General features: G+C 44.1%; 1 protein-coding gene across 3 annotated transcripts in view; it reads right to left on the minus strand.

Moving 5' to 3' along the window:
* Positions 1-1,436: 1,436 nt before the first annotated feature.
* The window catches only part of LOC144799564 (hydroperoxide isomerase ALOXE3-like), a 422,558-nt gene continuing 401,106 nt past the window's right edge, over positions 1,437-22,888 (minus strand). For all 3 annotated transcript variants that reach the window (XM_078670933.1, XM_078670934.1, XM_078670932.1), the window contains exons 9-14: positions 22,679-22,765; positions 20,508-20,677; positions 19,093-19,214; positions 17,916-18,016; positions 17,062-17,232; positions 1,437-2,124 (exon numbers count right to left, since the gene is read on the minus strand). In XM_078670933.1, the coding sequence (XP_078527059.1) occupies positions 1,945-2,124; positions 17,062-17,232; positions 17,916-18,016; positions 19,093-19,214; positions 20,508-20,677; positions 22,679-22,765 (831 nt within the window). In that variant the 3' untranslated portion in view covers positions 1,437-1,944. The remainder of the gene's footprint in view (positions 2,125-17,061; positions 17,233-17,915; positions 18,017-19,092; positions 19,215-20,507; positions 20,678-22,678; positions 22,766-22,888) is intronic.

Here is a 22,888-nt window from a genome sequence, read left to right on the forward strand (position 1 = left end):
AATAATTAGGGGAAGATATGATCGTGGTGGAAGGTGAACAAGAGACATTTCTAGCCCTGTCTCCAGCAGTGTAGTGGTACCACCCACATCCTCAGCAACATCTCAGTGGACCGTAGTACGAAGAGTTATACTCCTATTCAGGCTGCGACACCGAGGCAACCGAGTACTGCAATGAGAAAAAGTGTGTCGGTGTTGAGCCTAACTGGGTTCAAGAAGACAGCTGCAGCACAAAGGAAAATATTCCAGCCTACCATGGACAGCATGCTTAGGTCGGAGGGGCAGTACCAATGCAACCACCCAACAGGACAGTTGTACAATGCAAAGCTGGCTAAAATGTTAGCGCTAGACCTTCTCCCTTTTTCATTTGTAGAAGGGGTGGGTTTCCTTGAATCTGTGTCAGCCATCTGCCCTAAATGGAAGGTTCCAAGCCGGTTCTATTTCGCCAGAGTTGCTGTTCCAGCACTACATCACGATGTGCTGGAATTGGTTGGACAAGCTTGGCGGCTAAGTGCTGTTCACAATATCCACCCAACAGACATGTTGACCAGTTGCCAAGCCACTGATACATGTGTATCACTGCACACTGGTCTCTTTTACGGGGGTTAGAGAAAAGCTATCTGAAGTAGGTGCGGTTGACAGCCGAGATTTTTAATGCTACTTGGAACCATGCAACTGTAGCCATCTTCGCCATGGAGAAATCACATACTGCTGCAAACATTTTGGAAGAGTTTAACAGCAAGGTCTTTGAATGGCTGCGCCCAAGAGTGCTTAACATTGGTTTTGTTGCCACGGATAATGGCAGTAATGTACTTCAGGCCATGGAGGTTGTGCCTATTTCAGGGTCCCGTGTTTGGCACACTGCATCATTATAGTTCGAGACTTTCGGGGGGGAAAAAAAAGAACCCATAGTCAGCAACTTACTGACTACCTGCTGCAGAATATGCACTAATTTCAGCCATTCCTTTAAAGCCCAGAAGCAGCGGAGGATCATTCAATGTGACTATAGAATGCCAGTCAAAGCACTCAACGTATTACATGCTTGACTGTCTGTTTGAGCAGTACAGACCAATCAGTGAATATGTAATGCGAAGGGCCGATGCTACTGTGAAAGGCATGACCCTTCAGAATCTAGTCTTTGTTCTTCTGTTTCTCACCTCCCCAGTCATTACAGACCAAAACATTTACTCCATCAATGGGTTACACCGCAAAGAATGCCAGTATGTGAGGTCCCCGGTCTCGCCGCTTTCTCCTTCCAAGAAAAGATACATTAGGTGAAGACTGACCCCTGCTTCCAAATGGTGCATTACTTACATCCAACAAAATCTAGTCTTTGTTCTTCTGTTTCTCACCTCCTCAGTCATTACAGACCCAAAACATTTACTCCATTAATGGGTTACGCCAGTAAAGAAAACTGGATACATGTACACATTTCTTAATTAACAGTTCAAAGAAAAGAACACATTTTATTATCAGGTCTCCAATTTGCAAAACTTGTTTATTAAACACTCTTGCAAACAAGAACATATAACCAGTGTGCCTACATTTGAATACTCAAGGTATGCATCAATTACATACATCACTTTCTCGGAGAATCAATGTAGTCTTAAACTTACTGAGCGACAGAGAAACATCTGGTTTCTTCATCTTGTAAGTTCTTCTAAGACAGATGTGTAGAAGATGCAAGATGTCAATTGGATCTATAGTTTGTGAATAAATTGTCTTGCTTTCTGTGGAAGGTTCTCTCTGCACTTAACATATTCCAAAAACAGTCTGTTTCGGTTTTTAGCACCTCTAACACTGGAATCCTTGAGGTGACCCCTGACCAAGATCCAGAGATGCAAATACTTGACTTGTCAGGATCCAGAACAGAGTGGGATGTGGGCCAAAAGAGTAATGTACTGACTAGGGTGAAGCGTGGGATGCTCTTGCTGGTTGGTTAGTTTGTTATATGGACACGCTGTTCTCAATCACTTTGGGGTTCAGGTAGCCATATTTTAGAGGCAGGGATGCGTTTCTGCTTTCAATATCTGCAGATATCTGGGACAGGCGTTCCTGGAAAGCTTTGATGCACCGTTTAGGTTCCTCCTCTGTAAAATGTTCATCAGGGAATGTGCCTAAAGGCCTCTTTATAAAAAAAATAAAGAAAAAATAAAAATTAATTCGTTTATAAAGAGAAGATTAGGGCAGCAACAAACAAAACATTCAACAGTGTTCCTTGCTTTTAAGTGATCAGGTTAGTGTAGACTAGCCTAAACATGGTATCAGCTTTTCTTTCCTCCCTCACCTCTTTGTACTATTCAGTGGTCCTCTGAGCTTTCAACTCACTCCAAGATATAAACACTGATCCCATGACATCTCTGGGTTTCTCAAGTGTCTATCCTAGGCTCAGCTTTAGTCTCCCTAAACACCAGCTCCCTATGTAACATTTCCTGAGGCTGCTGTGTCCTTTGCAAGGATTATGCAAATATCGTTTCATACAATCTTCCTAGGAGTGACTGCTTCTCTATGATCAGATGTTGGATAGCTCCCAGGTCGCTTTTTTAACTCCCCCCCCCCCCCCCCAAACTGAAAATCTTTACTTTCTCTTCCCCTCTGCACCAACATCCCTGAGTAGAGCTGAATTGACTTGAATACATCTGTACTTTCTCATACTCTGCCAGAAAGCTTGGGGTTCCCTCACATCATGGGCACAAGAGCAGGAGACTACATGTTTAAAGCAAGAAAAATACAGTCCTGTACTTTCACACCACTATGACACACATTGATCCATAAATAGCTTGTAAGGTATTTGTTTACCTGTTATCCCAGTGCTCTTAGTAGAATCTCGATTTAAGTCATAATCATTTGAATAATCCTGCCCACATGCAGGAATCCCAGAGCACCTTTCCATAGAATATCTGTAGTGTACACAGTCACCTTTTTACGGGAAGGCCTGTACAAACACTTAACATATTACGCAGCTTATAAACACAGGCTACAGTGGTGAAATTCTTCGGATTGTATATACAAAAGGGTTAGTGTGCCCATATATCCAATTTTAGGTAAATATTTTATATAAAATAGCCTAAATCTTTCAAACCATTTGTGCAAAAGTAGAAGATTAAGCATAGCAGGACAGTGTAGCCCTTGAGGCTGCTATTATACGAGTTCAAACCAAAGTCTCCACCTTTAAAGACCCAGAGACCACCAGTATCCCATCAAGCCTAGCAGGTGGCAGTTGCTTCAGTTCTTTCTGAAGAGATTTGTCAGTAATAGGCAAGTCCAATAATTTTCTCTGTTATGTCCACCTTGGGAGGGTTGCCTATGACTTCAATGGAGATTCCCCCAAGAAAGAACTGGCACTACGGGTAATAAACCATACCTTTTTTTAGGGGAACTCAATTGATAGTTGTAAGCATTTAAATAGAACAGCAAGCCAATCCCTACCTAGAGCGGTGGATAACACAAATCAGAGTAGTGATGATCGGACTGAATTAAGCAAATAATGAGATGCTTGTCCTACTTTAGCATCTGCTCAAGCATCCAAATCCAAACAATAGTGCTTGGCGAGTGTGTGAACCGAACTCCACGTAGCTGCTTTACAAATATCCACTGTAGGGACATTTCTCTTCAAAGCGGCAGTAGCTGTTTGCCCCTAGTAGAATAGGATTTAGGTTTTGCTGACAGTCTTGTTGGCCTTTTGGTAGCATAACAGTATGCAAGACACTATCCATCTGGAGATGGGTTGTTTAGAAGGGACTACACCTGTACAGACCCAAGCCATAATTGCTAAACAATTGCTCAGATCTACGCATGTCACATGTCTTACCAAGATTACATTTAGACCTGCCTCACCTCCTAATAATGATGTGTTTTTTCAGTCGGGGTTGAAGGATGTTGAAAGAAGGTTGATAATGAAATAGTCGGACATAAAAATCAGATATAACTTTGAGGAAGAATGTGGCAAGTCCTCATACCTACCTTGTTAGAGTGAAAAACGGTTACGTTTGTGAGTACATAATGCCTGGATTTCACTAACCCTACGAAATGTGATTGCTATAAGGATAGACGTTTTCCATGAGAGATGCTGCAGGGAAGACTTATGAATGGGTTCAAAAGGATCTGCAAGAGTTGTGAAAGGACTGTTAAACTCCCAGGGAGGGAAAGGATGCCTAATGGGGGGGGGGGGGCAACACCGCCTTCAACCCAAATCCTTGATCACAGGGATTTTGAAAATAAAATGTTGTGAAATAAATTTTCCGTAGGAAGGTAAGGGCTGCCAAGAGAACCTTTATGGAGGAAAATTGCAAGCCAGATTTTGGCAAATGGAAAAGGTAGGGAAGAATGACATATTTGTGGCAAGTTGTAGGGTCTATATGCTTCTAAGGACACAAAATGCTAAATATCTTCCACTTGAAGGCATATGCTGAATGGGTGGACCGCCATTTAGCCTCCTTGAGGATGTGAATGCGGTCTTGTGGTAGGTTCAAGTGTCCATACTGCACTAGCTCAGGAGCCATGCCACCAAAATCAAGGAGGAGGGATGGGGGTGAACCATCTTGCCTCCGAACTTCATTAGCAGGTACGTTCTGCATGGCAGCTTGAGACATGGACTCTGACTGTTGAAGGGCCATGATCCACCATGTTCGTGGCCACGACGTGGCTATTAAGAGGTGTACAGCTCTTGAATAGGACAATTTGAGAACGGGCTGGATCAGTGAAATTGGTGTAAAAGCGTAGAGAAATATGCTGGACCAGTGGTTCTATAGGGCATTCCCCAGAGTCCCTGCTTGGAAGTATCAAGGCAAAGTCTTGGCAGTTTTTGCTTTCTGTGGTAGCAAACAAGTTGATGTGTGGGGCTCCCCACAGCCTGAAGACCGCTTACAAGACATCGTGAAGGACCCATTAGTAGTTTTCTTGTAGAATTCTGCTGAGGGCATCTGCCTGAAAATTTTGTACACCTGTTAGGTTCCTGGCTATGAGCAATTACCTGGGCTCTTCATGGGATAAGGGTCTGGACCTAGTTTCCCAGTTTCCCAGTTTCCCTCCCCTTCCCCCTCCCCTGCCTCCACTCCAACCCCCCCCCCCCCACTTGTTGAGGTAGAACATGGTGGTTGTATTGTCAGTCTGAGCAAGCAGGACTGGGTCTTGAGTGACAGGCGAAAAGTTTAACGCTAAGGGAACTACCTGGATAGGAGATTACTAGGTTATCTTGGAGACCATGCCCCTTGAATATGGAGATGATCCATGTGGGCTCACCAGTTAAGCAGTGATGCATCCATCATTACGGTCTGATAGGAGGGAACGTGTTGGTGAAAAGGCATTCCTTGAAGAAGGTTGGTTGGGGAAAACCACCATTTCAGAGACTGCTTTGAATGAGGGGAGAGAATAATCTTGTCCTCCCAGTGTCTGGTCAATTGGTCCCACTCATCCGCAAGACACTCCTGAATAGGATGCATCTAGTCATGCATTCGGAGTGAGGAAGATACATGAGGATTTAATGTAGATGGGCTTCCTGTGTAATGGACTCCTTGATTAACCAATGATCTAGACCGGGGTAGACCAAGAGTCAATGTTTCCTGAGGTGGGAAACTAAAACTGCCATGCAAACTTTGAAAAAACTCTGGGTGCTGACTTGAGGCCAAATGGAAGAACTTGGTACCGATTATGATCCTACCCCAGGAGTAACCTCAAGAATTTGCAATGTTTTTGTGATTGGTACATGAAAGTACACTTCATGGAGGTATATATAGCAGAGCCATTCTCCCTGGTGTAGTTGGGGATCGATCTGATGCAATGCTAGCATCCAAAACTTTATACCCAAATACCTTTGTTTCCTTATTTCAAGTCGAGAATGGATCTGAATTCATTCTGCTTGTTTTTTTTTTTTACCAGAAAATATAAATGCCTGTTCCTCATTGTTTTTGAGGAACAACCTCCACTGCATGCTTCTACAGCAGGATGTTGACTTACGATCAAAGCCTTTGCAGATGGTGACTGTGTGGTGACTGGGTGGTTTGTGGTATGGTAAGTGGAGGACTTGTGTGAGTTTGAGACAATACCTGTTTTGAATATCCGATACCTAGGCATCTTTTGTGATTTTTTGTTACTCTGCCAGAAAATGAGAAGCTTTCCCTTACCGGAGTGATTAACTGAAGTGGGAGATCAATTCATGGCTTGGAATCGGTTGTCTGTTTACCCCCTTGGGTAGGCTATTGGGTGTATCTTTACTCTAAGCTTCCTTTGCTGCTGCTATTGAGGAAGTTGCTGTTGTGGCTGCTGGCAACCTGGATACCATTGGAGGATTTGAACCCTCTGAGGGAGATACTGGTGCTAGTAGGGCTTGGAAGAAAGTATTTGCTCTTTTGGCCTTTCTAGGTCTACCACTTTAAGAGTCTCGTTCTTGGATTTCATCTTGGCCATCTCAGTGTGGCTGCGGAAGGGGGTAGAACCCAAGAATAGAAGATTGAGTAGCCTCTGTTAAGACTCTGGTTTAGGAGTAGTAAGACGAAGCCAAGAATACCTTTGTGAGGCTATGCTGCAACTATATTTATGTACGGACAATGAAGAATCAGCTGTGGCACTAATGACTTGATTGGAAGCCACGAGGCTGCCGTTGACTATTTCTAGGAAGTCTTCCAGTCCGTCCCGGAGAAGATCTGCAAACTTTTGAATAGAGTCCCAGAGTGCTCCATCATACCTGCCTTGGAGGTCAGCTGAACTGGCCGCTTTCATGGTGGATGCAACTGTGCTACATACTTTGCAGCCTACAGAGCCCAGCTATTTTGCTCTCTTTATTGGGTGATCGAGGAGGCAGTAGTAGCTGTATGGTGTTTTTATGGCCACTAATATGACACGGAGTCTGGGGGTGGGTGTGAGCGGAGGAAAACTATTCCATTTTTGGCATGAAGAGATCTGGCGATGGAGGAAGGAGTGGTCTGGACGCTGAGTGGTGGTGAAGCGTCTCAAACATAAATGTAGAAGGTGTAGGAAAGGACATGTATGTATTAGAGCTTTGTACTTCCTCTTACCAGGTTGTGATGTTATCCACTGGAGAAATACGAGGTGATGGAGAATACCTCCTGGCCCATAGAAATGAATGGGAAAGTATCCCTCAATTGCGATTCGCAATTTGCTAATCGCAATTAAGGAATACTAAGAATTCGCAAAAAAATTGTGAATTTGTACATACATCCCAATTTGCGATTCTGAAATAGCGATTTCTAAAAAAAAAAAAAGAAATTGCTATTTCAGAATCGCAAATCAGGTTGATGATACATATGGCCCTAATTCCATTACTTGACTGTAGTATTTCAATCAGCCATTCATTCATAGATAGATAACTCACAGGGTTACTATAGCTGCTGCGGCAATTTGTCAGTAAATGAGTGGTCAAAACCCTATTCTTGGAAGAGTAACCACAATGAGGACACTTACTCCATTCCATATCAAGTTCTGCTTTTACAAATAGAATTAAAAAGGAGGTAGGCCTAAAGCAGGAATGATGCATTAGACAATACAAAATGCACAACTGAGCAGTACTCCGAGTGAGCAGGTCTCCCCTGACAGTAGAGGCCTTTCACTAAAAGCAGCAGAGATGTTCAGAAGATAAAATGTAAGTAAACAAAAGAACACGCCTTTTGAGGGGAGACACCCACTCATAAGTAGCTAAAAGCACCTGCACACTTGCAGCTCACAAATGCCACTATTACTGGGAAGGAGAGGGCACAAGCATCCTTCGGAGAACAAGCAATCATCGATGCTGACTGGTCACACTGACTGGCCACTAGCGAGTCGGCGACTGCCTGTCTGGGAGTTTAGATTTTTTTTTGCTTTAAATTCTACACTGATACATGGTCAAGAAGGTGGGGGTGTTTCCACTACTTATTCTTAGTGCATTACAGTGGCCAGTATGTTTCACAGTAGGTTTTAACTCCTGTAGGGGCAGGGCGAGTACATGGGTCCAGGGACATCGTATGGATTTTGGGGGCTATGTGCCAAATGCATTTTCAGGGTCCCGGTTTGGAAAAGCTTTGAATTTAGGATCCGATTTCAGCTCTTTTATGCCCTCTTTGGCCACGTCACTGACCGTGCACAGGCGCACTTGTCCAAATTCTAAATCGGTGTACATCCAAAAATCAGGGATATTCTTTAAAATAAATTATGTCTGTTGCATGAAATTAAACCTGTGAATAAAGCCACCAACTAGGGTTAGTGGGTGAAGGTTCTTTAAAAAAAAAAAAAAAAAAAAAGGGGTTTCCCTACTCACGGTAGTAGGACTCTGATAGCTCACTGAGTTGCAGTTGATAAGGGAAGTGAATTGAGCCTCTCTTCCCACTCTCTCCGTTTTTTATTCTCTTGAACAAACACCACATTTCTCTGTAAGATGTCAGTAATACTCACATCACCCACAATAAAAATGTAAAAAAAGGAAAGTGGATTAAAAAAAGATATATGTTGAAGGATTATTCAAAGTCTTCGTGGCATGACTCCCTGCAGAACCGAGCTTGATCTACAGGGGGCTCTTGGCAGGCTGGGGCTCTGGGCCAGAGTGCACTTGGCCCATGTCTTAAAAGGTCTCTGCATCGATCTGGTGCTTTGGCTTCACTGCTGTCCACTTCCCCACTTAGTGGAGCAGTGCCAGGCACTGATGCCTTGGGTGGAAAGGCTGTGCACTGCACGAGGCACGGGGTTACCCTCTGGTTTAAACCAATTCTATCATGGGAGAGACTCTAGCCAAGCCAGCCAAGCCCTTCGAGGACCAACAGAAAATACTATAGTCCAACGAGGCGAGCTCCTCGGTAACCAGGAAAGTATCTCACCTACAGGCCAGCCCAAACATCACTACTTTATTTTACTGATTGCAGATATATTTTCCCAGTCGGCATTAGAATGTTGGCATTGAAGTCACACGTTTTAGATGAATTGTTTTACGATCTTGTGGGTTTGCAGGGTGGAAAAGAACAAAAAAAAAAAAATACTTGCATAACGATTTACAATGACTACACTTTCGATGTGGTCCGTCGCGATGAACTCTGGTAGGTGCTGCTGGACATGGGGTTCCAGTGTTATCTTTTGGAGTTTATCGTAAAGCTTCATCAAGATAATTACGCTAGAATTCGGTGGGGGACCCAAGGCCAATTAACAGGGAGGGTGCCTGTGAACAGGGGGGTCCGCCAGGGCTGCGTGATTGCTCCGACATTATTCTCCCTCTTTATTAATGGGGTGGTAGCCCATTTGAGGGAGGACCCTGCGGATGCCCCAGTCCTGGTGGGGAGAAAACACCTACCCTCCTCTTTGCAGACGACACCCTCCGGATATCCAAAACCCCCACGGGTCTCCAGATATTGTTAGATAGATTCAGTCTGTTTTGCGATGAGCGGGGGCTAATTGTAAATACCACTAAAACCAAGTTGATGGGGTTGTCTTCCTCAAAAAAAAGCTAGGAGAGTACATATAACCCTCAATGGGTCCCTGCTAGAGGTGGTGGAGGAATTTGACTACTTGGGAGTCAGGATTAACAGAATGAAATGGGACTCCCACGTGGCCAAAATGCTCCTAAACCTCAAAAGAGTATCTGGAGTAATTTTGAGGAATCCGCGTATGTCCATCAGTAGGCCCATAGCCCCGGCCCTTACGGTCTATGGAGGTAAGGCGCTGGCCTCCGCAGTCTACGGTTCTGAACTGGGGGGCTGCGAAAGCATTACGGATTTGATAAGAGCTGAGAATAGGTTCGTGAGGGACTTAAGTTTCCCTTCCTCTTTCAACCCCTTTTCAATGACATGGGCAAACGCCCAATCGCAGACACAGTACGCCTCCGACCTTTGCTGTTCTGGGTGCGCCTGAGAAGGACACCAGAACTGGCAAATTATGCCATGGTGCTGGATGAATTGATTACTCTGAATAGCTCGAACAAGATACAGTGGCTTAACAAACTGAGGCAGTTGGTTGTGAGATTAGGAATGGCCACATTTTCGGATTCCCAGTCCCCACCCCACAAGCAAATTGTTAAAAAAATCTACTGGGAGTGGGTGCAAGCTGAGGAACTAAAGAGCACAAAGTGGGGGGCGCCAACTAGCAAATCTTTAGAATACAATCCCACTAGAAAGCTTGAGCCTTTCCTAGACTTCATCCAAATCTCAAGAGATAGATCTCTATACTTGAAAATGAGATATGGGATACTCCCCCTTAATAAATTCAGAGGGGTGGAAAAGAATGAGGGATCAATGCCTCACTTTTCCAGGCTGCCCATGTACGAAGGAATCCCTACCCCACTTCTTGTTTGCTTGTAAGGCATACAAGAGGCCGAGAACACGATGGTTAAAACCAGTATGTAGGGAGTTGGGCGTTAGAGATTTCAGGATTGCATTACGTATCCTTTTAACAGATACAACATCTCTGTATATCGTATGTGGGGTTGCAAAATATCTTGCCAGTGCTTGGTTTATACTTACAAGGCTGTTAAATGCTAACAAAACCTAGATCATGCCTCAACACCTAATTTACATGTACATTACTGCGAATGCACGTAATCCCTCTGTAACCACACGTTTTAATTGTATATAGCTTTTTATAGTTTTTATGCTATGAAATGGATATAATATTTCTTTTAAGTGTTTTTTATGTCTGGAAATGTTTGTACTTTTATGAAATGTACACATCGAATAAAGTATTACAACCGACTACTCCGCCTCGGAATTTAAACATGACATGCAGACATTTGGTGCTGAAAATATGAGGTTTTGAAATTCAAAAGCTTTTAACCAGACGCTATCCCTTTAATAGATGGGCAGAGGTCCTCAAAATTTATATTTAAATCAAAGTTTGCAAAACACAATAACACCTTCAACAATTCACGTGCGTGGGGCACAAGCCTGTACCCAGCCACAACAATACACAAACAAAAACATACACAAAGGGCTTGTAAGGCAAAATCAACAGTCTCTGCAAAATTCCAAGTTTAGACAGAGAATTTCTTATAGGTACCATTACACAATTTTTGTAATAAATTATTCCACAAGTATATGGTACACAGTGGGTCGACGACGTTTCGGACCCCTTGCTAAATGATGGGGTCCATCATCAGGACAAAACAATGGTTGCCTTTTTAATTTAAAGCCTCTTTTGCCAGAGGGGTAATGGGTACTGGAGCTCAAGTAAGCGCGCAGGCGAGGGCTTACTTCGTGAACAATTAATAGTCCGCTTCATTCGGTATATCAGTAATACCAGAATATATATTTCGAGGGTCCAGGGCAATTGGTATGAGAGCTCACAGGAGGAGCGCGCAGACAAGGAGTTTAGAACGGAACCAATTAAGGATGCATTATCCGCTTGGTCGGTTCATCAGTGAATCAATGACGTTAAGTCGAGGGTCCAGAAGGCGGGAGAAGAGTATTATCTTGCATTCGCATGTACCTTGTGAGCCGGGTAATACCGGAAGCGCCGCGTCGCGCTGGGGTCCTGGAACCAGGAGGGCCGGGTCAGTCGGCAAAACTCGATTTCCGGCCCTCCTGGTTCCAGGACCCCAGCGCGACGCGGCGCTTCCGGTATTACCCGGCTCACAAGGTACATGCGGATGCAAGATAATACTCTTCTCCCGCCTTCTGGACCCTCGACTTAACGTCATTGATTCACTGATGAACCGACCAAGCGGATAATGCATCCTTAATTGGTTCCGTTCTAAATTCCTTGTCTGCGCGCTCCTCCTGTGAGCTCTCATACCAATTGCCCTGGACCCTCGAAATATATATTCTGGTATTACTGATATACCGAATGAAGCGGACTATTAATTGTTAACGAAGTAAGCCCTCGCCTGCGCACTTACTTGAGCTCCAGTACCCATTACCCCTCTGGCAAAAGAGGCTTTTAAATTAAAAAGGCAACCATTGTTCTGTCCTGATGATGGACCCCATCATTGAGCAAGGGGTCCGAAACGTCGTCGACCCACTGTGTACCATATACTTGTGGAATAATTTATTACAAAAATTGTGTAATGGTACCTATAAGAAATTCTCTGTCTAAACTTGGAATTTTGCAGAGACTGTTGATTTTGCCTTACAAGCCCTTTGTGTATGTTTTTGTTTGTGTATTGTTGTGGCTGGGTACAGGCTTGTGCCCCACGCACGTGAATTGTTGAAGGTGTTGTGTTTTGCAAACTTTGATTTAAATATAAATTTTGAGGACCTCTGCCCGGCTGGGCAGGTCTTCTCTAATATAGAACTGACTGAGTCTATATTCATTTTCAATCATTTGTCTCGCTGCCAGGGACCATTGTTGTTTCCATATGATTAAGCTCCCCGAGGTCCCTCGCTGATACTAATTGGGGTCCCCTTGTTGTTTAAAATAGATCCCTTTAATAGAATCACGTTCTTTAGAATGCTAAAATATGCACATCTATAATTTAGAGTTAATGTGACTAGCTTAGATTTACAATAATTGTTAAACTTGTACAGCATCAACGCACAGTTTGCATTACATTAACAAGATATTTAAAAGTGCAGAAAACTAACAGCTAACTAGAATTAATGGTTGGTAGAAATGCAGCTTGCTCAAAGACGTTTACCTTCCAGATAACAGTAGATTGTGCCTTGCGTTTGAAAAATAAAGACGCTTCATAAAAAGTACAGCATTTAATAAGGTCAGCAGGTCTTGGGTCTGTCGTAGGCTCAGCGGTAGAGTGTTCCATGTTTTGGCGGCGAGGTGGGAGAAGGGTCTCCTGCCGGTGGTAGTTCTTCGGATGCGTGGTACGGTGGCAAGTGCGAGGTCGGCGGATCGTAGCTGGCGGTTGGGGATGTAGAAGGAGAGTCAACTGTTGAGGTAGGCAGGGCCGGTCCTGTGGAGTGCCTTGTGTGTGGATGAGGAGCTTGACGGATAACCTCTGGTTGACGGGGAGCCAGTGCAGGTTTCTTAAGTGGGGGTGATGTGGCTGTGGCGTGGTATGTCGAGGATCAGTCGTGCCGAGGCGTTTTGGATGCGTTTTAGTTTAAAGAGTTTAGTCGGGGCTCCTGCGTAGAGGGCGTCTCCGTAGTAGAGTCTGCTGCTGACGAGGGCTTGGGTGACTGTCTTGTGTCCGTTGGGATCCATTTTTAGATTTTGCGGAGCATGCGGAGGGTAAGCATGGGCGGAATTTGCGAGTTTGCGATATTTTTTTACCAGTTTGGGAACAAGAACTTGCGTATGTGGTTGCAACGTTCGCGAACATGTTGTTTCCAGTTAACCAGCCTGCTCGCGATGCCTTTCTTGTTTTGGGTCGCAATGATGCGTTCCCAATCGCAGCGGCGCTCGGCCAGCTACCAAAATCATGCAGCGCACGCGAACAGGAAGGAAAACTCATCAGCGAACGCAGAATCATGGTAAGTCAATGCCACGCACAAGATTGTATTTTTGAAGAGAACAAGAAAAAAAAAAAAAACGCCAACTCGCCAATTGTTGGGCAATGTAGCGCAGATCGCGAAATTGCCAAAAAATCACAAAATCCGTGAGCGGAACGAATTTTCCGCCCATACTTAGCGGAGGGTGTTGAAGCAGGAGGAGGAGACTTGCTTGGTCATTGTGAGCTTGGAGTCGAGGATGATTCCCAGGTTGTGTGCGTGGTCTGTGGGTGTCGGGGTTGTCCCTAGTGCTGTCAGCCACCAGGAGTCATCCCAGGCTGAAGGGTTGGATCCGAGGATGAGGACCTCCATCTTGTCTGAGTTCAGCTTCAGGCAACTGACCCTCATCCAGTCGGCAACGGCCCTCATTCCTTCGTGGAGGTTGGCTTTGGCGGGGTCCTTAGTGAGAGAAGATCAGCTGGGTGTCGTTGGCGTAAGAGATTATGTTGAGGTCGTGCTGTCTGGCAACATGTGCAAGCAGGGCCATGTAGATGGTGAACAGTGTCGGGCTGGGGGAGGAGGGAGGAGCCCTGGGTACGCCGCATATGATCAGAGGCTTCGGATCGGAATGGGGTTGGGGGGGGGGGGAGGGAGGAGGCGGACGCTCTGGGTTCTGCCTGAGGGGAAGGATGTGGTCCATTCCAGAGCCTGGTCTCTGATCCCTGCGGCGTGGAGTGGTGCGCGCAGTGGCAGACTGTGTCGAAGGCGGCGGAGAGGTCTAAGAGGATGAGTGCGGTCTCGGTGCTGTGGTTGCTGCGGAACCCTGACTGAGAATGGTCCAGGATTCTGTTTTCTTCGAGGTATTGGGCTAGCTGTTGATGATGATCTTCGATGACCTTGGCCAGGAACGGGAGCAGAGATGGGCCGGAAGTTCTGGAGGTCTCTTGGGTCTGCCTTGTTTTTTTTTTAGAAGAGCGTCGATTTTGGCGTGTTTCCAGCTTTCTGGGAAGGACGCGGTCTCGAGGAAGAGGTTGAGGACGTTGCGCAGGTGGGGTGCGATGGAGCTGCTTGCTTTGTTGAAGACGTGTTGCGGGAGTAGGTCTGATGGAGAGCCGGAATGGATTGTGCTCATGGTCTTGATGGTGTAATCGATGCTCACGCTGGCCCAGGCTAGCAGGTGGTCGTAGTCGATGTGAGGAGAGTGTTGTGTTTCTGTAGGTTGGGGCCTGGGTGTTGAAGCGGTCGTGGATGTCTGCTATCTTTCGGTGGAAGAAAGTGGTGAGGGAGTCGCACAGGGATGTCGTTGGTGTTGGAGCTGGGGTTGGAGAGTTCCTTCACAATCTAGAAAAGCTCCTTGCTGCTGTGTGCGTTGTTGTCGAGGTGGTCTTTGAAGGAGGTACTCTTGGCAGCCTTGAGGAGGTGGTGGTGGTGGTGGTGGTGGCGGATGGCGTCCTTGTGTGCTGTGAGGCTGTCCGGGGTCTGTTCACTGCCCTGTTTCTTCTCTAGCTTCCAGCAGGCTTGCTTGGAGGCTAGGAGTTCTGGGGTGAACCAGCTGGCCCTGTTGCTGGTGTCTCTGTGGGGGGGGTGGGGAGGGTTCTTCAGCGGGGCGAAGGTGTTGGCGCAATCCTCGATCCAGCATCTGAGGTGGAGGGCAGCGTCAGAGGAGGGTTCGGTGGGTGGGCTGAGAGTGAGGTTTGCATGAAGTTGATCTTCAGTGATTTTGCTCCTGCAGTGGCGGGGGATCTGTTGGGTGCAGCCGTGGTGTGGTTGAAGGCGACGTACGGGGTCGTGCGGGTGGCCAGCGGAGTGGGTTGGCGTGGTGACGAGTTGCCTCGGTCCGAGGTTATCAGTCAAGGTTGAGGTGTTGCCGTCGTCGTTCTCAAGGTGAAAGTTCAGGTCTCCGAGGAGGATGTAGTCTGTGGCGGTCAGGGGGTGAGAGTGCTGAGGAAGTCTGTGATGGAATCGTTAAACTGGGGACGTAGTCTGGGCGGTCGGTAGACGAGGGTGTCTGTGGTTGATGTTGTGGATCTTGATAAGCATCTGTTACTCGGTGCTAGTCAAGACCCTGATGCTGTTCTTGTGGATGATGGAGACTCATCCTCCGACTCCGTTGGTGCGGTCTCTGCGGGTGATCTTGTAGCTGTCTGGGATGGCTATGGTGATGTCTGGTGCAGAGGAATCGTTCATCCACGTCTGTCAGGAAGGCGATGTCCGGGGATGTTGTGTCGAGCAGGCCCCAGAGCTCGACAGCGTGTTTGCGTGCGGAGCGAGTATTCAGTAGGATGCATCGGAGGTGGTTGGGGTCTTGTTTGGCCGGTGGTTCGTCGGTTCTGAGGCTGGTGTGGCTGCAGTTCCGGCAGGTGAAGGGGCAGTGTGTGCGTTTCGGGGTAGCCTTGTGGCATGTGTCTGTAACCTTGAAACATTCATGAGAAGGTATTTGTTGCGGATAGAATATTATTTAAACATAGCCCTATTCATAACCAAATTAATGTCTAATTTATTTGCCATAGAGGACAGAAAGCACACTTATTTCAAAATACACTAACCATATATTGTTTAATGACTTCCTGCTAGTATGCTTTCTTTGCAGCTTACAGATTGTGTGTTCAGTTAAAACAGTTGCTTTATCAGGAGGTTGAGAAATTAAATCATTTTAAAATAAGCATCAAAGTGTGGGAACAAAGAAGATAGCCTGCTCGTATGATGGATGGCGTGTGGATCGCAGGAAGGGGAAGATGTGCCATTTGAAGAATGCGGAATTTCCATTGAATGGAAACAGAGAACATGCCACATGTTGCAACTTTGAATTACTGCTTTAAAAACGCGTACTTCGTTTAGGAGATTCAGAAGAGCTGCAGATTGAGAGATTTGGACTTGGATTCATATTCCTTTATCACAGCAGAGATTCGGATGGGAAGCAGATCGGCTGGGATGAGCTCAGTAGAGATTGAGTACGAGAGGAGAAAGGTGGCAGATCAGCTGGGATGAGGGCAAATCGGACAGAGCTTGAGAGATTTAGTACGATGGTAGGCAGATCTGAGACTCACAGCAGTAAATGACAGGCTGTGTTCTTTTATCATTTATTGAAACCCAAGCTTTATGATTTGAATGCATTGGCTTTGCCAAAGCTTAATTTTCCCTTTAAAAGGAATTCTGGTATTATTGATTTTAGCTGTATGCTAATCTCATGCTTGCCTTTATTTTGTAGCTCTTCATGGGTTCTGACAGACATCATTTGCGCCCCATTTCCTAGAATAGGGATTCTTTCCTTTATGGAACACGCTGTATGCACATTATAATATGATCTGCACTAACTATATTTTTCGATTATCAATTCTGTAACATGATTGATATTGGACAAATGAAGTATCAGAAACCTAAACTTGAATAAGAAAATACAATCTTAAAAACTACTCATACCTCTCACCATGGACTCAAAATAAAGAACTTGACAGTTGATGATATACTTGACATGTACGTTCTGTTTGAGCTCCAATTCTGAACACAGTGGTCAAGGTCCATTAACCTGTCAAGAGCCATCAGAAATTCTAGAGGACGAAATCTGTAAGTTGGGGTGTTTAGTCTTAAATACCCATTTGACCAAATCCTCTTAGTTTTCCAACAGCAGTAATGCACAGATCCTGTTCAAATGCATTAGTATATTGCCCAATCTGTGGAACTTGGCAGGGCGGAGTTAATAAGTCACAAAGAGGTACCGTTTACCCACAACTTGAGATTACTAACATACACAAGGAGAGAATAGTTTGCTTACCATGTCACCAGGCTCGGTACTCAGGAGCCGGACAGTCACCATTGAGTTGGCAGTAGTGCCAACCTCGGGCAAGATCTCAAGGACACTTTCCAGGGTTGCTGTGCCTTTGGTCTTGGGAGGAGGTTGGCGCATTGTGCTGGGACTGTTCGGCATCCAGCCAAGGAAATCAAACTACAGTGGCACAAGCCCAAAAGAAAGAAAACATTTAATACTTGTGATTTTAAGTAGATTTACATAGTGCCAATAGACCTAGGATTGTCACAGTGCTTTATAAGAAAAAAGAATTTCGCTTTCTAAGGAGCATATCATCGTTGGAGGGCAGGTTGGAAAAGTAAGTATTTGTCAGGAGTCAGAATGTCAGCTAGAGTTTATATACATGTAATTCCAGACCAAGCGGTATTTCCAAAAATATCTGAATATTCAGTCTCCCATTTGAGGCATTCTTCCTCAGCTGGTAGTGTACCATCTTTCAAAACAGGGCCTTGTTGCTAGGGTGCAATGGGGAAAAACACCCTCGCAATGACTCGCCATGAGTAAAGTCAGTCCCAGTGGTCTCCACCCAGACTTGTGCTCCAGCTGTCCAAAGGTGCACTAGGCACATTAGTGAAGACTTTGTTCTATGAAACCCTGAACCTCCCCATCTAGAGCAATAACTTCTGATAAGCCTCTGGACCTCCTCAGCTCAACTTCTAATGTCACAACCTCAGTGCTCTACTGATCGCCTTGTACCCTGCTATTGTTTGCTCACAAACCTTTTTAAGATTTATATGGTACACATTCGTTTTCTAGCCACTTGCATTCCCTTGGTCATTTTTCCCCACCACCTACAATACCAAAAGCATATTCAGAATTACCTGCCCACTGTTGACAGCTGCATGCTGAGCAGAACCTGTGAAAATCACCATAGTCAGATACTTGATCAATTCAGGGCGGGTCTGTAGCGAAGATGGAACTCCTGAAAGAATATGAGAAAACATTTTATGAAGACTAATAACGCATTTATCGGAGTCCGATCTTGTGCAGCATGTGCCAGGAGATGGTAGGCCTGAAGTTGTACGATTGAAATGATGTGTATGCAGGGTATTTAATTTTGGCAATGTTTATACAGATTTAATAAAGTGCTACAATCTAATGATATTGCCAATAGGGTTTTCTGAGTTGTTGTACATTGAAAATTGGCACAGAATTATAGATAGGGCTCCAGGTTTTATGGTACTATTTTTTCAAAATTTCCGTCTATTTATCCATATTTATTTTTTGCCCATTTTTTCAGTATTTACCCATTTTTATTTTAGGTTTTCTAAATAAATGAAGCTGCAATTAATATTTTACCACCTTTGACTGATACATTTTTACTTGCATTTGAATGTCCAAAAGGTTTCAGCAGTATACATTGCAATAGCGTTATCTGAAAACCCTTGAATTGTAGCATAGCATTAATAACTGTAGATCTGCACTTAATTGGGAAATCTATTTTCTTTTTACATCTCCCCTACCTCTGTCTCTACTCCTACTGACCGGTCACTCATGATGGACTGTAGAAAAAAAAAAAAAAAAAATCACCCAAAGACGACCTATTTTCCATAGTTTGTATTTAACCCCTTCCATGCTGCCAATGGCCGACGCGGCCCCACCCGTTTTGCGGAAGTGCCGCACTTCTGCAAAATTCGGCGGCGCAGCCGAGGGGTTATAAGTAAATAAAGACTGGACAATAAATAGTTTTGTCTGTATTTATCTGTAAAAATAGAACACATGGAGCCCTAATTCGAGATCAGAATGAGTTCTGAAACCTAAATTAGCATTTTTGTTGGAATACCAAATTAGAAGTGCACACAGAAAAGGAATTCCAAACTGTGCTAGAAACTTAATTTCTTCAATTTGGATGGCACTTAAAGCATAAAAGTTCATAAAACCTGAACTTACAAGCAATTTCAATGTTTTGTGATTCTGCTATCAAACCATAATCAGGGCGAAGAATGTGAATGGGTAGGATGAACAAAAACACTTGTCAACAAGTTCAAGCAATCATACCAGAGGATTTTCTCTCCAGGAAGCCTTCTTTGAAGATCTCCCCCACCCACGCTTGAAGCTCTGGGTCCGTCTGGATGCTCTCGTCAGTCTTATAGTAGCAGCCCACAATACCAGACACATAGCTGAGAGGGTGAAAAAAAATGGAGTAGAGTCAATGGATGCAATACCACATGGAACAATTTCCAAATCAAAAGAGATCAACCTCTACCTCAAAGAAAGTAAGAGTTCATCCCATTTATTCAGCATGGATTCATAGGTCAACTGTGTAACAGTTTGTGTCTGCTGCAGACATTAAAGCCTGCTAAGTTTAGCAAGCCACCCGGTCTGCTCGCCTATACATAAAATAAATGTATTTTTTTAGGAAGTCAGTTTTCCTCAAAAGAAACTTAGTTCCATTTAAAAAAGTTTTATTTTTTAGAAAAGTTTAAAAGTTTGAAGTGGTTCCCATGGACCGCGGCTTATTCCAGAACAAGTTTTCGTTTACGTTTGCAAAGGGGAGATGGTCTCAGCAGGCCCCCTTACTCTAAATGGCTTACCACCTCAAGTGGGGAGTATGTAATGTTTCAATGTTTTGCAAATGGATTTCAATCATTTCATATTGATTGGGTATTTAAAAAGGGACACGTGCAACACACCCCTCCCACACAGTGAATCAGTATAGGACGGTAAACCCATTTTAGGAGTCATTAAACGATTGCAGACTCTAATCTGAATGAACTCCTATTTAGTGTATCGGGCCAAATGGCTACTTGTTTTTCCCTCTAGCCAATTTAACAAGGAATTCTTACCCCTTATGGGCTTCAGTTTCATAGCCTAATAAATACTTAGCACATCACTAAGTCAGTGATCTTTGATTTATCAACCATTAACCCATTTTTGATCTGCTCCTTACCTGTATATCGGTAGGTTTGCCAACCTCTGCAAAAAGTTTAGATAAGAAATTGCCACTCCTTTGTTTCCATTTGACAAGCTAATGCATTCTGGGAGTAGTATTTGTGATAAACTGAACTAGACAAGCACAACTAAGGACAATGATCTGGAAAATAAAATCAGTGGATCAAATATCACAATAAAATGGAGTGAGGGGACAACTCTTCCCAAGGTTTCGAGTGTCTTCTCCAGAGCTTTGCTGTTCTCCCCCAAACTGCGAGAGGAGTTAAAGGTTTTTACGTTCTCCCATGTTAACAGGTCAAATCTTTTTTTATACATGACTTATTCCTTCTTTTAGCTATTTGGTTGCTGTGTCGGATTTGAATTTTGGTATCAATCTGTCAATCATAAATATTCTTATTTATTAATTACTAAGTTATTCACATTTTACACACACAATGCTTTGGATCAAGGCATTCCATTAAAATCCCAAAAATAAGCAATCACTGAAAGCCAGAAAACTAGGGACAAAAATCATGCCTCACCTCTCGATAGCAGACCAGATCTTCAACCCATCATCTCTGTAGTAAAAGTTGGGCAAGCACTCAACCTCACGGGATTTGAGATTGTCCGGGATGCAAATGGAAGTGTAGGTCACGGCCTGCATGTCTCTTGATATAAGCTCAGCAAGTCCTGCTACTCCTATTGCAGTGCTCTGTGGTTGAAAATTACAGGTTCTGGTTAGATCCATTTTGTAGGCTGCTCCTGACTCTTTTACTCCTGGACCAAAGTCATCACTTTATACATTTTGGATAGTGCCTTCTTCTCTGTATCTAGGGGGTTTGCCAATGTTTTACTCATGTAGCTTTGGGTGTACAATACGCCACAGAGGTGCTGTTGGAGTATTTGTCCAATTGTTAATGCATTCCAAATCCAGATGCCTTTGGTTACAGATAGACTGAGTTTGGGTTACAAATGGTGTGTATTTGACTGTTTTGGGCATGACGGCTGAAGAATTTGTTCCTTGTGAAGTAGTGGCACTGAGGAGGAGTCCAGATTCTTTAGTAACAAGTGTTTGGAGTTGTGTCTAATGTGTTTGTGTTGTCTGCCAATAGTGGGTGCCATACACAGCCATGTTGAAGCTTTTCTATACTAAGCTCAGTATATTAGAGTCTGAAGTTTAGGGTTTGCACCAGATTCATTTTATATGTTGTGCTTCAGTGCACTATCATTTTAAGAGACCAATATGGTATGGAAAATGCTCTATTGAATGTTTCAATACCAAAAATACATGGTAGTAAATGCGTGTGATAGCACTATGATAGCCATGTTCAAGGTATTGATGTGTATCATATATAATGACAATAGCTTCACCCTCTTCCCATTTGTGAAATAACTGGTGAAGAAAAATATGGGTTGGTGAAGGCCTTTCTCCAGTGAGCATAATGCCCACAATTCTGCAAGTCCCACAGGAAAGATGTTGTGAGAATATCGAAATCAATGGCTAACAAGCATCATTTATGAACGAGCCAGGGCAATCCAAGAGGCCATATACCGGAAAACCGATGGCATGGTTGTTGCAATCTATGAGTAAGGACAAGAGTGGCACAATGAGGACCTGCATGTAGGCTATACTGGTCAAAGCTATCCGAGTCTGCCCAGGTTGGGAGTTATCCACCCAAAGGACAGGGGACATATAATTTGTCTACAGAACGTGCAAGGTATCGATGAGTTGAACTAGTTTGTCAAGGGTTATGTGGTGTTCTTCTATAGATTGAAAAGCAGAAAATAGGTATCCAGCCTCCATGTCATGACGGTCTCCTCTCGCTTGAGGATTAGCAGCCCTACTCAGATACAGCCTCTGATAAACAAATTGAAACAATTTAGGAATTAGTGATAGTTCATGGAACTGTTACTTTACTTCAAGTAGAAGTGCCTAATACAGTGATTAAATCACAATCCACTGTATGTGCTTCCTCAACGACTTAAAGCAAAGTACTGGAGCGATAAAGGTACTGACATGGGAGATCTACAAAGCTTATTTTATCAAGTACAAACACTTGTCTACACTCAGGGGCCTGGAGACCAAACAAGAATCCCCCATTCTACATCAGTTATGGATGATTTGTATTTGTCTGGGGCGGGGGGGGGAAGGGCGGGGGCGAAGGACTGGAAACATTCCTTTAGATTGTTGCTCACAAATATTCAACAAAATACTTTTTGGGTAAAGAGAAAACTAGTAGCCTGTGTGAAAATACAGCAGGCGGATGCACTGTAATTATGTTTAATAGGGTCAGGTAAACAACATGTCATAAGGTAGTGAAAAAGCTAATCTAATTCCAAGCAGGTTCCATGTATTTTGTTCCTGAACTCTGTGCTCCTCTACCATGGGATCATAGCTTTCATTCCATACACCTCATATAGCTGTGTCTGGTAGGTTTGTTGTCTAATGCATCCACTACAGGGATCTATGTTGGAGTTTGTGGTCATAGGTTTGAATACTGGATATTCCACTTCGCATTTCACACTTCAAAGTTCAATAAAATGAGTACCACTGAGTTGAGTAACAAACATATTATTTCAGTGTCAAGAGCCTGAAGAGTGAACATTTGTTTTACAGTGTTACATGCTATGCTTATTAGGTTATTTATGTTAATCACAGCCGCTCTTGAATGCCCAAAAAACAGGTGGTCTCACGTAGGAGTTCTAATCTTACCTTATCGAAGGATCCTCCTGGTCCAATAAGGCGTTCTCTGGCAAGAGCATTAATTTGCAAAGTGTAGCGATGGTGGGGGATCAGGAGCTAAAGAGAGACCAGGTGAGTTATTAGAGATATAGGTACAGTGGTGGTTTTAAACAGATCTTCTATTCTCACTGCCTCTCCTCTATAACATATAGCCATACACCCTGTTAATGCCCAGTCCTC

The sequence above is a fragment of the Lissotriton helveticus genome, chromosome 12 (assembly GCF_964261635.1).
Source record: "Lissotriton helveticus chromosome 12, aLisHel1.1, whole genome shotgun sequence".
In the NCBI taxonomy this organism is placed as follows: domain Eukaryota; kingdom Metazoa; phylum Chordata; class Amphibia; order Caudata; family Salamandridae; genus Lissotriton; species Lissotriton helveticus.